This window comes from Natrix helvetica (genome assembly GCF_964273705.1).
Source record: "Natrix helvetica genome assembly, chromosome: 1".
In the NCBI taxonomy this organism is placed as follows: Eukaryota; Metazoa; Chordata; class Lepidosauria; order Squamata; family Natricidae; genus Natrix; species Natrix helvetica.
The window spans coordinates 306,676,695-306,692,249 of NC_138548.1; the positions used below are offsets into that span (position 1 = coordinate 306,676,695).

At 44.5% G+C, this 15,555-nt stretch overlaps 1 protein-coding gene across 2 annotated transcripts in view; it reads right to left on the reverse strand.

Moving 5' to 3' along the window:
* PHF2 (PHD finger protein 2) overlaps nucleotides 1-15,555 on the reverse strand; it is a 156,113-nt gene that overhangs the window by 36,269 nt on the left and 104,289 nt on the right. For both annotated transcript variants that reach the window (XM_081937062.1, XM_081937063.1), the window contains 5 exons: nucleotides 14,370-14,532; nucleotides 11,684-11,771; nucleotides 10,761-10,867; nucleotides 8,269-8,360; nucleotides 7,204-7,293 (listed from right to left, as the gene is read on the reverse strand). In XM_081937062.1, coding sequence (XP_081793188.1) covers nucleotides 7,204-7,293; nucleotides 8,269-8,360; nucleotides 10,761-10,867; nucleotides 11,684-11,771; nucleotides 14,370-14,532 — 540 coding nt within the window. The remainder of the gene's footprint in view (nucleotides 1-7,203; nucleotides 7,294-8,268; nucleotides 8,361-10,760; nucleotides 10,868-11,683; nucleotides 11,772-14,369; nucleotides 14,533-15,555) is intronic.

Below are 15,555 nucleotides of genomic sequence, written 5' to 3' on the forward strand. Positions count from 1 at the left end.
TTTCTAAAGATGGTTCTACTGAAGATTGAACAGTACTCAAGAGAAGGCCAGAATTGCTCCATGGTTTTTTCGTATCTTGCTCCACTTATGACAACTATAGAAAACTGAGGATATAATCCATTCTATAGTTAATCTCCTATAGTTTATTCTTAAATTTCATGATGGGACTGAGAATAGTGAACCCAAATGGTATGATTCAATGCAAAACAATTTATACCACTTAGTATTTCACTTTGTAATTTGTAAAGTGTTTTTATTTGTTGCATGTAATATTGCATGCCATTTTGGTGTGTTTTTCCAGAAAAATGTACCTTATACACCAACATAAAATATTACATACTTTGGTTCTAAGTATTAATGTGGCAGGTTGCCTTTATTTCTTCATATGTGTTGCAGTTTCTATAGAGAAAGAGTCACTCAACAAATAGATGGGCAGTGTATAAATTAATATAAATAAATAAATCTGAAAAAGCCTCACTTAAATATGTCTAGATAGCTTTACACTATAAAAGATTTTGTTTTTATTAAGAAAACGTCACCACCAATATTTGATAACAGAAAAATATAATCATTTTAAATACAGAGATTTGTTAAATTGTTTTTTTTCCAGGGCGCTGCTCTGGAGAGTCCAAAGAAGGGGTTAAACACAGCCAATCTGCCCAGAACTGAATTGAAACTTTAAGCCACGCCTCTGGTGCCGACTCTCCCCAGATTTTTTCAATTCAGCTAGCCCAGTAGACGCTTTAAGATTTTCTCCAGCATATTTAAGGATTTTTAGAGCAGGCTGGTGAGTTTAAATTTAAGTTTGTTTTTTTCCCTTTTTAATTGGGTTTTTCTCACCCTTTCGGCTCTCCTGGAGTCCGGGGCTTTGCTCTGGCTCCTAGAAGCCGCAGGCAGCTGTTGGGGGAAGCGTGTGGGTCGGAGTGCCGACGCCAGCGCTGTTGGGGCACCCCTACTGGGGGCCGATTCCCACTGGAAGCCCTCCGTTGCAATTTGTGCTTCTAGCAAGTCAAATTGCTGCGTGGGCTCCCAGGGCAGCCATTTTGGCTTCTTCCCTCTTTAAATTTGGCGCGCAGAGCTCCGGTGAGTTCCGGCCGCCATTTTGGATTGCGCAATCTTCCGGCTTTACTTTTAAAAGTTTTTTGCCGCAGCTGCCTGGTGCCTGGCTCTTTGCAGGAGCCGCGTGGAGTCAGACTTGGCCGGTGTGACCGGCGACCTGGGCCCCAATCCAAGCAAGTGATAGCGGCGTGGGATCGTGGCCTGCTGGGTCGCCTCCCTTACTCTCCTGCAGGCGCTGGGAGCGAATTCTGCTCGCGCCTAAAAGATTCCAAGCTACTTCAGGCCTTGCAGTTTCTCTGTCTCCTCAGGAGCATCGTGCTGCGGTGGGCTTTCTGGAGGTGGTGAGTGGTGGTTTTCCCATCCCCCTACTGCCCCAACCAGTGATTGTTACCATGGCAGATCAGGCCCCTGAGACTTCTGAGGGTGTCTCTTCCAGAGCCCCTGTAAGACAGGCCGGGAAAGCTGCCAGGGAGGCCATTAGAGGGAGTAAGCCTTACTCCAGGCATGGCCCCAAGCAGGGCTCAGGCCTAGACAAAGATGCATTAAGGCGACAGAAGGCCTTAGAAAAACAGGTTTCCAAAGCCCAACAGCAGGCCCAATCTTCCCTTTCGGTGTCTCCTGGGGAGCCCTCCAGGGAAATTCCTCCAGCCCAGGGAGGCCCCATTTCTGATAGTGAAGAGGAAGGGGATTCCTTGGCCATGGCAACTTCTCCAGGCCATTCCATGGCTGATCAGGCTGATCTCTTTGCCTGTCCCTCTGATATGGAGGAGGGACCAGCTCCAATGGGGCCCTTAGCCCCTCAACAGCCGATCCCCGGGCCCACTCAAAGGGTTCGCCCCATTGAGGACCAAGGGCCTAACCTATCCACTGAAATGCAGGAAATAATTAACAGGGCCATTTCCCAGGGCATTGAGGCAGGCATGCGAAAAGGTGGCAAGCGCACTCGCAAGATCCACCATTTGCAACCCCACGAGGATTCCAGAGAGATGACTCCTAGCCTTCCACCTCCATCCCTGCATTCTTCAGTGGCCTCCGATGAGTCAGACTGGGAGGAAGAAGAGGAATTTCTTCCTAGGCAGGAAGCTGAATTCTCTGGGGATGAGGCAAGCCCCGCCAAAAAGCCGGCCTTTTCAGGCTTATTTAATTTGGATAATTTCAAAACCATTTTAGATAAGGCTAAGATCTCAACTCACATGGGGTCCACCCCCCCAGCTCAGGTGGTTGTAGACCCTGATGATCTATCTGGGGATCTCTTTGAGGAACCCATTTCGGTCCAGGAAATAGTTCCTGTACCCAAGATGTTCCTCAATTTAGTTCAAGACAGTGGGCGCAGCCAGCTACCATGGCTACCCCCAGCAGCCATGACAAGAAGCTATATACGGTGGATGCCAGCCTGGAGGAGCTGCTCAAGCTCCCTCCTATCGATCCCCCTGTAGCGGCTCTTACCTCCTCTTCTGTGCTCCCTCCTGACCTGTTGGAGGGGCCCAAGGCTGAGGACAAGAGAACCGAAACTGCTTGTCACAAGACCCATCAGGCAGCTGCATGGGCCATTAAGTCCTCCGCTTCAGCCTCCTTTTTCTCCAGGGCGGCTCTCCTGTGGCTGAGGCAGTTGTTGAGGAAGATACCTGCCAAGGACGTTAAAGTCAGGCAGGATATCAATAAAATCATGGCAGCCACAGAGTACGCTGCTGATGCCACTCTGAATGCTGCTAAGTTTGCCTCGCGTGCCCTAGCGTCTAATGTTACTTCCAGACGCCTCCTGTGGCTTAGGCACTGGAATGTGGATATGCGCTCCAAATGGAAGCTTGTTACTGCCCCCTTTAAAGGGGACAAGCTGTTTGGTGAGGTCCTTGATCCAGTCCTTGTGGAAAACAAGGACAAAAAGAAAGTGATGCCATCAGTCACCAAAAAGCCTGATCGTAAAGGTCCTGGCTCTTACAGGAGGCAGGCCTTTCGGAACAATGAGCCCTCCACCAGCTCCACCCCCTATCATCGGGCGTATCCCCAGCAGGGTGAGCGGTCTCAGGACCGTCAGTCCTTTCGAGACAGAGGTCGCCAGCAGCCCTTCTCCAAGCGGCCATTTCGGGGGGGCTCCGGCTCCCGACCCTTTAGGAGGTATAAATGACCATCACAGGTCAGCTCCCATAGGAGGGCGGTTGCAGTTGTTCCACGCCAAATGGGAGCAGACCACGTCGGACCAGTGGGTTCTTCAAACGGTCCGCATGGGTCTCACTTTAGAATTCTGGTCCCCCCCTCCCCGCCACTTCATCCGGTGTCCAGTTCCCTCAGGGTTAGTCAAAAGATCCCTCATGGAACAGGAGATAAGGCACCTCAAGGAGATCAGGGCCATAGAACCTGTCCCAGCAGGCCAGGAAGGAAGAGGGTTTTACTCCATCCTGTTTCTGGTCCCCAAAAACTCAGGAGGGTGGAGGGGGATATTAGATCTAAAGAGGTTCAATCACCACGTGACATATCGCAGGTTCAAGATGCAGTCCCTCCAGTCCATCTTGGGGGCATCAGGCCAGGCGATATACTAACGTCCATAGACCTCAAAGAGGCCTACCTCCACATCCCTATCCGCAAAGCCCACCGCAAGTTCCTGAGGTTCTCTTACGCGGGCCTCCATTACCTCCGGGACCACGGGTTCACCATCAACCTGGAAAAAAGTCATCTCGTTCCCACGACCAGACTGAAGCATCTAGGGGCCGTCATCGACACCACCTCGGGCACAGTATCCCTGTCCCCGGAAAGGGTGGCCAGCCTTCGGGAGATGGTCGTTCAGGTGCAGCAGTCACGTCTAGTCAAGGTGGTTCAGCTCTCACAGCTCCTCGGCAAGATGATCTCGTGCCTGTCAATCGTGCCTTGGGCGAGACTTCACTCCCGTCCCCTTCAGTGGCTCCTGCTCCCATATCAAAGAACAAACGAAAGCAGCTCAACAAGACTGGTTCCAGTTCCAGCAGAGGTACGTCGCTCTCTAAGTGGTGGTTGTCTCCGGCCCTGTTAAAGGGGTCGCCATTCAAGGAGCCAGTCAGGCTCACCATCACAACGGATGCCAGCCTGTTCGGTTGGGGGGCCCACTGCCACAACCAGCTCGCACAGGGCAGGTGGTCCCCTTCCAAAGCCGCTCACAGCATCAACTGGCTGGAGCTGAGGGCAGTCAGGCTTGCGCTGAAGCGCTTCCAGAGCACCGTTCAGGGCCACCACGTGCGCATCATGACAGACAATGTCGCCACCAAGGCGCACATCAATCGACAGGGGGGAACGCGCTCCAGATCCCTGATGAAGGAGGCGGAGCTCTTGGGTCGATGGGCGGAGAGGTATCTCCTTTCTCTTCAGGCGGAGCACATCTCGGGCACGAGCAACACCCAGGCGGACTGGCTGAGCAGATCCACAGTCGACCACTCGGAGTGGCGTCTACATCCGCTGCTGTTCCAGCAACTGTCCCAGAGGTTCGGCCTCCCGCTGGTGGACCTGTTCGCCACCGCGGCCAACGCGCATCTTCCGCGGTTCTTCACAAGGTTCCACGACCCGAGGGCGGAAGGAGTCAACGTGCTGCACGGCCCGTGGCCGAAAGGTCTGCTTTACGCTTTTCCCCTGCTACCTCTTCTTCCCAGAGTCATCAGGAAGATCCTAGCAGAGGAGGCGGAGGTGCTGCTGGTAGCACCGTACTGGCCCAGGAGAACCTGGTTTGCAGACTTGGTGAGTCTTTCGATCACACCACCGTGGCGGATTCCTCCACAGGACATCTCTCTCAGCCAGGGGGCCCTTCAACATCCAGAACCCCAGTGGCTGCAGCTGGCCGTCTGGCACTTGAGAGGGATCTCCTAAGCAGAGGCAAGTTGTCAGACAAGGTGATTGGCACCATCCAAGCGTCACGACGGCAGTCCACGACGCGCATCTACGACGCCACTTGGAAATCCTTCGCCAGCTGGTGCACGGCTCATGGTACGCCTGCGCCCCTTGCTTCGGTTCCTGTCATCCTGGACTTCCTGCAGGAAGGTTTGGACAAGGGCCTGGCACCTAACACCCTGAGGCGCCAGGCAGCAGCCCTGTCAACCATCCTCTCAGTTGAGGGCTACGCATCTCTTGGCCGGAATCCGACCATCCGCAGTTTCCTCAGGGGAGCGACCAACCTGAGACCCCCAGTGGTCCACAGATACCCATCTTGGGATCTCAGTGTAGTGTTGCGGTCCCTCATCGGGCCCCCGTTTGAGCCCATTAAGACGGCCAGTCTCAGACACCTCACATTCAAGACGGTTTTTCTGGTCGCTATCACGTCTGCTCGTCGCATATCGGAACTGGCTGCCTTGTCAGTCAGAGAGGACTTGTGTCTCATTCGTAACGACAGAGTAATCCTGAGGCTGGACCCTTCCTTCATTCCGAAGGTCAATTCCTGGTTTCATCGGGCGCAGGAGGTGGTCCTTCCGGATTTTTGTCCGCATCCTCGGCACCCGAGGGAAAAGCGCTGGCACATGCTGGATGTGCGCAGGACTATTCGCAGATACATCAAGCGCACGGCCAGTTTTCGGAAATCCGAATCTCTATTCGTCTCCTTTCAACCAGCTTCTCAAGGCAAGAAGGTCTCTTCATCTACCATCGGCGGATGGCTGCGAGCCTGCATTGCTCTTGCCCACGTTTTACAGTCCGTTCCTGTGCCTCGCAATATCACAGCACATTCGACTAGAAGCGCCGCCACCACAGCTGCCTGGTCTACACAGGCACCGATTGAAGAGATCTGCAAGGCGGCCACCTGGACTTCTCTGTCTCCATTTGTCCGAAATTACAAACTGGACAGTTTTGCATCGGCGGAAGGGGCCTTTGGGAGGCGTGTTCTTCAGGGCATCCATACCAGCGGAGCGACCCTGATGGCTGAGCCTTCCCGCCCTAGTGACAGTTAGCTTGGGCATGTCCCTTCTTTGGACTCTCCAGAGCAGCGCCCTGGAAAATGACCATTGTCTTACCTGAAGGGTCCTTTTCAGGGCGCTGCAACGGAGAGTCCACCCCGCCCTGGGGTCTATTCTCCGCTGGTGTTTGTGAAGTCACAGTGTTGTTTGTTGTTTCTGTTATTGTTGTTGGACTATTTTTGACTTGTTCCATATTAGACTTCCAGTTGAAGTTTCAGCGCGCAACTGTTCCACGTCTTCATTGAATAAATCTGGGGAGAGTCGGCACCAGAGGCGTGGCTTAAAGTTTCAATTCAGTTCTGGGCAGATTGGCTGTGTTTAACCCCTTCTTTGGACTCTCCGTTGCAGCGCCCTGAAAAGGACCCTTCAGGTAAGACAATGGTCATTCTATTATTTATTTGGCTTTTTTAATCCTAATTTTCCCATTTTTCTTTTTAAAACAATAGAAATAAAAAAGAAACGAAGACAGACTCTTATTTAAAATGCTAATCAGTTTTAAAGGAATGCAGTTCAAATTAATTTGAAAGTGATACAACAGAGAATTTCATTTTGCTGTCAAGGTAAAATGATCAGTAAAGACCAATCCAAATCAGACGGTTTTATTGAGATCGTGGTTTCCTATTCTTTACAGTAAAAGTTGCATCTGAAAGCTTCATAGGGAGCTGCAAAGATGACAAAGCATCTCTTCAACCTGGAGTTCCCCTACCTCTTGGCAAACCTCTCCTATTTTATCATTTACTCTTTGTTGCCTTATCAAGTTGCCAAATTAAGTGTGAAAAATAAATATATGCCTTGCTTTTATGTGGAGATAAAAGAAGAGAGGTATCTAATAGAAGTTATATATGGGTAGCCTCAAGACTCACGACTGTTATGGAGACTGCTGTTAAGGATGAACAACTATGGGATGCTGCAGCAACCATAACTTTGAGACCAGGTTGTAGGTAGCTTTTCAAAAGTCCATTAAAACTGTGAACCATCCCTATGTGATCGGTCATAAGTCAAGAACTACCTGTAAAGGTATATTAGATAAAGCAAACTGCAATGGAATACAGTTGTTACATTTAAACACATACATCATTGATATGTGAAAATGAATACTCCCCCCCACATTAAACTACAAGCCATAGCTGTTGTAATTAAAGGAGAAGGAGTTTGACTGGTCATACGGACATGAGAATAACTTTTTCTGGCATTTTATGGGAAAATGCACAAGGTATTTTATTCAACAAAGGATTCTTACTTCGCTTAATCTTATTTCTTTGGCAAGGTCCTTGATCAGTTGTGCTGGCTTAAAATGTTCTGGGAGTTCATCTTCATGGTCCATTAAAGCCTTGAGTTTAATAAAACAAAATACAAAAGGTTAAAAAATCATCAAGAAATCTTTTAAGCAAGGGTGAAATGCTCTGAAGTCTGCTATCGGTTCGCTTACTACCGGTTTGCTTCACACACGCTCTCCAGGCACTACCGCCCAGAGCTGAAAAAGGAGGATTAAGAAGCCTTTTCTGAGTCTGCAAAGGTAAGTAGAACAGTGGGGGAGGGGGGAACAGCTCTGCTGCGTGATTTAGATGTGCTAGAAAGCAGGATTTCCTGTTTTCTAGCTAATATAAATTGCATGGCACAGCTGATTGTTGCACAGCTGATTGTTGGAACTACTGGCTTGCCTGAACTGGTAGTAAAAAAATCCAACCAGTTCAGGCAAACCTGTAGTTCCGACGATCAGATGTGCAACAATCAACTGTGCCGTGCGAATTCTAGTAAATATAAATCACGTGGCACAGCTGATTGTTGCACAGCTGATTGTCAGAACTACCAGTTCGGGCGAACCAGTAGCATTTTTTAAACTACTTGTTTGAGCGAACCGGTCCAAACCGGTAGCATTTCACCCCTGCTTATAAAGTTATGCTATTTAAAATCATGCCGTATTAACTTTATGAATCATTCAGATTAGACAAAAACTATTAGTTTAGAATTATGAAAGGACATTTATGCATCCACGGCAAGATCCTACATATGGAAAGAGTCCAGAGCCACTTATGGAAAGAAAGTGGCATTTTTTAAATCTGTTTCCTTCCCAACCCATATCCTTTCATGCACTTCATTCTGCCACGTCCCCCTCCTAGAATTTCAAGTGCATTTCCTGAACATTCATTTCAGTGCTATGACACAAGTACATCTAAATGACAGTACAAGTCTGGATGTAAAACTGTTCTGCTCTTACAGAAAGAAAATTCTTTTATCGAGAAAGTTGTTCACTTCCTCTTTTTCTGAATGGCCATGCAAACGTATACAACAGAAAGATCCCTACCTGCTTTTTAGTCCAAGACCTGAAAGCACCATTTAGAATTTTTGCTCCCTGGACTAAATGGGAAGGAGGCTGCTTTCCAGCTTTGTGCAATCCTTAATAGAGGGAGAGAAAATAGAAGTCCATACAATGAATGTGACCAATTGTCTATTGATGTAGCTTTTTAAAATCATACATGTAAGAGATTAAACTGGCTGTCAAAAAGCTTGCGAATTGAGCTTCTATGATCATAAATCAGTAGTTCCAAAGCTTGAAGATTAGTTTTGAATCTGAGCTTGAACTTCCGGAATTTCCCCTTTGTATTTTGCTGAGCTAATTTCTGACTTGGCTACAAGTGGAGTAAGTGATTTAGAGATGATATTCTAACTGATAAAAACTGTGCTGACCCAAATAGGGATGCTGGTATTCGAAGACATAGAATTGAAGCCAACACAGCCTTGGTGGAGACACCATTCCCACATCCTCTATTCCTTGTTGCCCCTTCTCTAAGTCCCTAGCTAAAAATTGGGCAAATGAAATTTGCATGAGCAACATCTGACTCATGCAAGTTCATCCTCTATCTACTTTATCAATATGAGATTTCACTTCAGTCTCCCCCACCCAACTCACTGTGTTTCCCTGTTAGGAAATTGTGGATTTTGAGAAACCCATCACTCAAGTAGGCTTTCCATGCTCAATACTCTACTTTCATATTTTTTTGAAGTAAAACATTTAAGCAAAACATTCATTTCCACTCTGTGAGTCCCTATCTGTTGATTCATTATTATAGGCTCATATGCAAGCATCTCAAAAGTGTATCAACAGGCTAGTTAGACAAAAATTGCCATAGAAGTCCAAATTCAGCTTTTCCTACATTCTTTGCCTACTAAAATCCAGTGTTTAGCATTTTGGGCAAATGCAACCAATATCCAAATTGGCTATTTATATTGATACAACAGTTAATAAAAGATGAACATTTTCAATATTGTACTTAAAAAAATCATAAGAAGATGAAAACCAGGTGGTCAAAGTAAACAATAATGTCAAGAATTCAAGAACAAAGAATAAAGGAACAAATAGAATGAATTTATAGACGAGAAGTTAAGAAGATTTGGAAAGTTGATGTTAAAAAGTTATCTTCAGAAGAATATAGACCAAAACTTGGGATTGAGACCAAGTAACAATTTGTCTAGTACAGGAATGGCCACCAAGTATACTGCAAGCTACTCCAATACTCCATTTGTAGCTACTGGGTTCACTGGCAAAATAGGACAACAAAATGTTAATTTGGGCGACACAATTTATTCTTCCAAAAGTGTGAACATGATTTTGAAACCTCCACAAAGCTAATCACTTGCATTTCCTAAGTTCCCTCAAACAATCTTAGTGAAATTTACCCAGTGTATCTCCAAATGTTGGAGACACAAATTTTAATTGTGAAAGTGGATTGGGGATTGAAGGAGAGAAATGGGGGCAGTTTGCTTCCAAGATGGGTGTCATTATAGTCATTAAGAAAGCCCTAAAAAAATTGTGCAGGCAAAAATGATATTGTCATTTCTGATTATCTGAGCATCATTCCAATGACAGAGTCACAAACTGTGAGCCCCCCCCCCGCCCCACAACACTTATTTCCCATTCATGATACAATGGGTGGTGAAATTATGGAATTTGTTACCACAAAATACAGTGATAATGTTAAAAGGCAGTTAGGCAAATATACCGAGGATTCACCTGTTAATCTTTGCTTCTAGATTGCTACCATTCCAGTCCTTTCTTCAAACAGCCTCGTATTATACTCAAATCACCTTCAGGATCAAGGGTACTTATTAACATTAAGGTCAGTTTAGAGCTAGTGTATTGTAGTACTGAAATTCAAAGGTTGGGCCTTAAGCAAGGGGATATCGCTTAGCCTACAAGCAGCAGACGATGAATCTCAGACCTCCTGAGCTGTCAAGAAATGCTTTAGCTGATTGTCAAATTAAATGGTCAGGAATTTCTTTAAATGCTGATGTGGGGAGTCCAAGCAAAAAGCCTAAACTGGAGAACTCCCCTGCAACAGTCCTATCGGGCGGACTGAGTTTTTAAAACTGACCTGCCAGAGGCAAAGGGGGCGTGGTCAAGGAAAAAACTCAGTCAGTCCTAGGGCAGTTAGGCTGTGTTAACCCATGCTTGGACTCTCCAAGCAGCGCACAGGAGAATGAAATGTCTATTCAACCACAAAGATCCACAGGGATATGTGGACCAATCTCAACCTACTTCATATTGTTGCTGAAAGGAAATAAAATTTGGGAACACCTCTATATATGTCACTGAGAACTTAGAGGAAAGTGAGATATGAATACATAAATAGATACATAATCGGGATTGAATCTGAGTGGTTCATTCGTGAAGTTTATCCCCCCCTCCCCCAAAAGCATGCAGATTATTACAATAAATGGCTATGGTCGCCAGCTTAAATATTAATGGAAATTAACATCATGGTATAGAACAGGAGCAGGAAAGTTACTTTTATTTACCTTTAAATGATTCCAGCAGATATCTTCCTGTATACCAACATGCTGTTTCATAGTTGGGAAACTGGGTTAAACTGACAATTTTTAATCGTCTTTCAACTTCATATGCTCTAGGAAACACAGCAAAAAAAAGTTTCAATTGCAAAGATCACAAAAAGTCTTTCCTCCCCATCCAAAAAAAAACATTTCTACCATCATTGCCCAGAATACATCCGGTATAGCTTTCATTTCCAGGCAGTTATCTGGAATTGTCAATCGCTACAGAAATACACACATTCAAAACAAAGAGTGTCTTACATGCTGATTTTAAAAGAACAGCTAGCAATGATATAACTCAGTAATCATCACCAAAGGAATAATAGACGCCAAACAAATGTACAGCAAAATTATACAACATGTACAGTGTTGGACTTATAACACAGGAGGAACTACAATTCTATATGTAATTCCTCAAATTCAATCTGACTTAATGTATCATACTCATTTAGTGTAACGTAGCCAAAAATGTATTTTCCTGAAGCCCAATACAAAATTCACTCATACTTATTCAGAAGAGTTGAATATTAAGTGTGAACAAATACAAGAAAATATTCAAACAGAGATTAGAACAGTGGAAATGATCAGTTTCATAATATTATATGACTGCAGTTACAGCAATTGAACAATGTTGCAAATAATAGTGTTGTTTCTTTAAAAAACAATTTGTTCTAATAAACCTGGTGCAACACATGAAATAAAAATATGGGAAAATGCGACACACCTTTCAACTGTGCGTTAGAAAATTGTTAAGTGTGATATGATAGCAGCTTGGAAGAACAAGTTGGGAATCTATTTCAATATACATGTTCAGGCATGTGCCTAAAGCTGTAACCAATTTTCATCTTTTTTTTTAAAGAAATATAGTTAATTATCCACAATTGCCTTACCTCATCTGCATCTCAACACTTAAACTATGTAGAAAATGTCCTGCAAAGGCCAGGCAATCAACAGGTGTTAAAGTTGCATAAATCCATCCTTTGAAAAAAAAAGCAAACATATACATTTTTTTTTGTTAAACATTTATTATAATCACCAATTTAACTACATTGTTCATATTTTCAATTCACTGGGAGCTCCTTTCAACTCAGGAGGATTTTGGAAACTAGTTTATCTTTCCTGTATAGGAAATACGTCTACCTTTCGGACAGTCAAAGCAGGCTATACTTCCAAATCTTCCTAGGTAAGAAAGAACTAGTGTTGGAAGCAGACTTCATTCTCAAAGTTTCCATGACATATAGAATTTTTGGAGCACAAAGGGGAGGGGTGGGAAGAAGGGCAAATTAGCAGATACTGATAAAGAACCTAGAGGAAATTAATTGAGAATCCTGGCGCAGAGATATACAACTGTGTATCCTCAGCTTATCAATGTTACTTAACAGGTGTTAAAGAGAAGTCAGTATAGAGCCGTGATGGCCAACCTATGGCATGCATGCCCAAAGTGGCACATGGAGCCATGTTACCTGGCATGTGAGGCAGCACCAATTCCTCTTCTGGGTTTCTGGCATGCCACCATGTGCAACGATCAGCTGGCCTTCATCCATGCAGCAGTGCCAGAAACTGGACCATTTTCTGGTGTGGGCATGTGTGCCAGCCAGCTGATTGTCACGAGTGCTTGTGTGCCAGTAGCCAGAAGACCAGGTGGCTGGTGTGTACGCATGTGCCGGAAATCAGAATTTCATTTCCCGGTGTGCACATGTACGCACATTCCCCCTTTACAACTCCTCTTTCAGGTTGCAGGCCTGACGTGTGTGTGTGCGTGCAGGTGCTCTCTTTTCGGCACTTGGTGCCAAAAAAATTCACCATTACTGGTATAGAGTAACACATAGGGACCCCACAATGTAGGGTTAAGTGTTAAGATGGATTTCTCTCTTCCATCAACACCAACTAGAATCAGCCTCAAATGAAGGAGGAGAACCTTCTTAGAATTATGCCCCCTACATCCAACCCATATACTAATCCAGAAGGATATCAGGATCCAGCAAGGCTAGGTTGGAAGTACCACCCTATCCTGAGCCTTTCAAAGGTAATAAACAACTGTAATGAATGCCACCTCAATCTCAGTCTAAAATCCTACATATCATGTAATGTCATCTCCTATAGTTCCTCTAAAAAATCCGGTAAGACTCCAGGATTTGCATACTGTCCAGAATGGTGCAATCTGTTCCAAAGTGCCATTATCTTGTCATTCCAAGCAACAATCAGTCAAATCTTGCAACAAGACTGCTCCTTCCAATAGGGTTCATAATATAACAGGGGCAAACCATTCAAATAGTCCTTCCGTCCTGTGGAAGGGTTCATATTGTATTGCCTAAGACAAAACCCAAAAACTAACATATGACTTCCTCGATATAGGTTGTGATGCATGGATCAAGTCCATAGTTGCTAAGATAGCCATGAATTCCCAACCTGTTCTCAATTCCAAGACCAAGAAAGGCAACTTCATGCAAAGAAACTGCAATGCAATAGTTATCCCATCTGATCCTTAGTGCGTAACCTCACAAATAAGGCTTCAGATCTGATTATCTGTAAGCAGCACTTCTAGTAGGCACCCAAGAATCTCAAATAATAATTGAAAATAAATGATGTCTGATGAAAAATAGCCTAATTTGAGTATACCCTAAAGTCTACAGAGTCAAAACATACGATAAATACGCTTGCTTCACTTATTCCTGCTTATATTTGTACAATCTTCTGTGAGAACAGCTTTGTGCTCTGGAAACTGGAGTAACATGGGAGGAACTGACAAGAGACAGCTGCTGGGAGAAAAGGAATATGACATGCCCTTCCCTTGTAATTTATTCTCTCCTATAGACATTCTGTGTGAACACCTTATTCTTTGCTAGACTTATCTCTGGCAACGATCAGTTGAGACATTAATGATGAAAAACATTCAGTAAGGCATTTACAAGGTGACTCAGCAAGAGTTAAATATGGAATTAACTATTCTACTACTCATATATTGGTATTGTACATATGAATTTCTGACCCTTGTAACATCTAGTCCAAGAATCTGCATCCCTACAAATATTGCATGAAGTTGCCTTTCTTGGTCTTGGAATTGAGAACAGTTTGGGAATTCATGGCTATCTTAGCAAAACTAAAATACTTAGCTGAACTAAAATACTAACAGCTGAACAAATATGTCCAATGGTGAAGGATTCTGGGAAATGTAGTGTTTGGAAGGTTATTTCTAATTGAGATTCACCCTTTGAAAATCCAAATCTGGCCTACTAAAAGATGACATGGGGGTGCTACTTATTTGTTGTTTGGAATGTAGACTCTCTACAGATATATAACTGAGTATTGCATGCTGCAGAAGCAATGGATTCATATTCTAGGGCAGGGGTGTCCAAACTTGGGAACTTTAAGATTTGTGGACTTCAACTCCCAGAATTCCCCAGCCAGCCGGAGTTGAAGTCCACAAATCTTAAAGTTCTAGGGAAATTAACTAGAAATTATATAACTCTATATCACCTCTCATCATTAGTGATTTGTACTTCCAGGATTCAGACCAACAAACCTGTTGAAAGCAAGCCCCTCATTTTTAAGTTTTAACTCCAACCTCTTCCTTACCTGATGGAATGAAGAGTGTTTGTCCTTGTTTAACTGTGCATTTGTAACATTTATCCACTTGATCAGCAAAAAACATCTCGCTGTGATTTGCTGCTGACTGCCAACGCTCATAGAGGGAGATATTTGCAGAGGTTGGTTTGATGAGATAAAATATCTTTTCTCCCTGGATCAGAAAAATTGTCTTAGATCAATTCAGATTTAGTTTTTTAACTTCAAGCCTTCCCTGGCCTGTCACATTCTTATCAGATATTCATTACACACACACACAAACACACACTCTATATATCCATGCTCTGCTACAAAACTATGTGATCAGGCTTGATAAATTAACACTTACAGCTTGAAAATAAATGAGTAGTTATGATCAGCCACTCCTATCCCCTTCTCTCCCTCAGGTTTGCCCCACAGAATCCTATCCCTTTCTCTCCCTCAGGCTAACTCCTTAGCATCAGAGCATTTTTCAGGTGGCGAGGGGAAGTACAATGTCTAAACTCCCAGCCTGCAGGCTGGATGAATCATACGCTAGCCACGGCCACACCCAAGTGGCAATTGGAACAGAATTCTTTTCAGGTGGGGAGGGGGAGTAGAATGTCTAACTCCTTAGCATCAGAATGTCTTAATAACACTTTAATAGTAAGTTTAAATTCCAAAAAATGTAGTCTGTTTTTTATTATTCAACTTTTCTGCCCACAGTCTGGAGTTCGATCCTGACATGATCAAGGTTGACTCGGGCTTCCATCCTTTCAATGTCAGTAAAATGAGGATTGTTGGGGGCTTTACTTTACTTTTATTTAGACTTTTATACCGCCCCCTCTCCCCAAAGGGACTCGGGGCAGTGTACAGTCAGATAAAACACATCAATAGATAGAAAATACAAACATAAATACAAACATAAAAGAGGAGGCAATAAGAAACTGTACAAAAAGCAAAGCAGTTAAAAACAATATTTAAATAACCCTAAAAATACCCAATTAAAATATCTGCCAGGAGGTAGAATGAACTATGAATGGGCCAGGCCGGCTAAACGGAACAGGTGAGTCTTCAGTTTTTGCCGGAAGGAGCGGAAGTCGGTGGTGGTTCTGATATCGGGGGGGGGAGGTCATTCCAGAGGGTTGGGCCCATCACAGAGAAGGCTCTACTCCTAGGTGCCGCCCGTTGGCATTGCTTAGTGGACGGCACCCGGAGG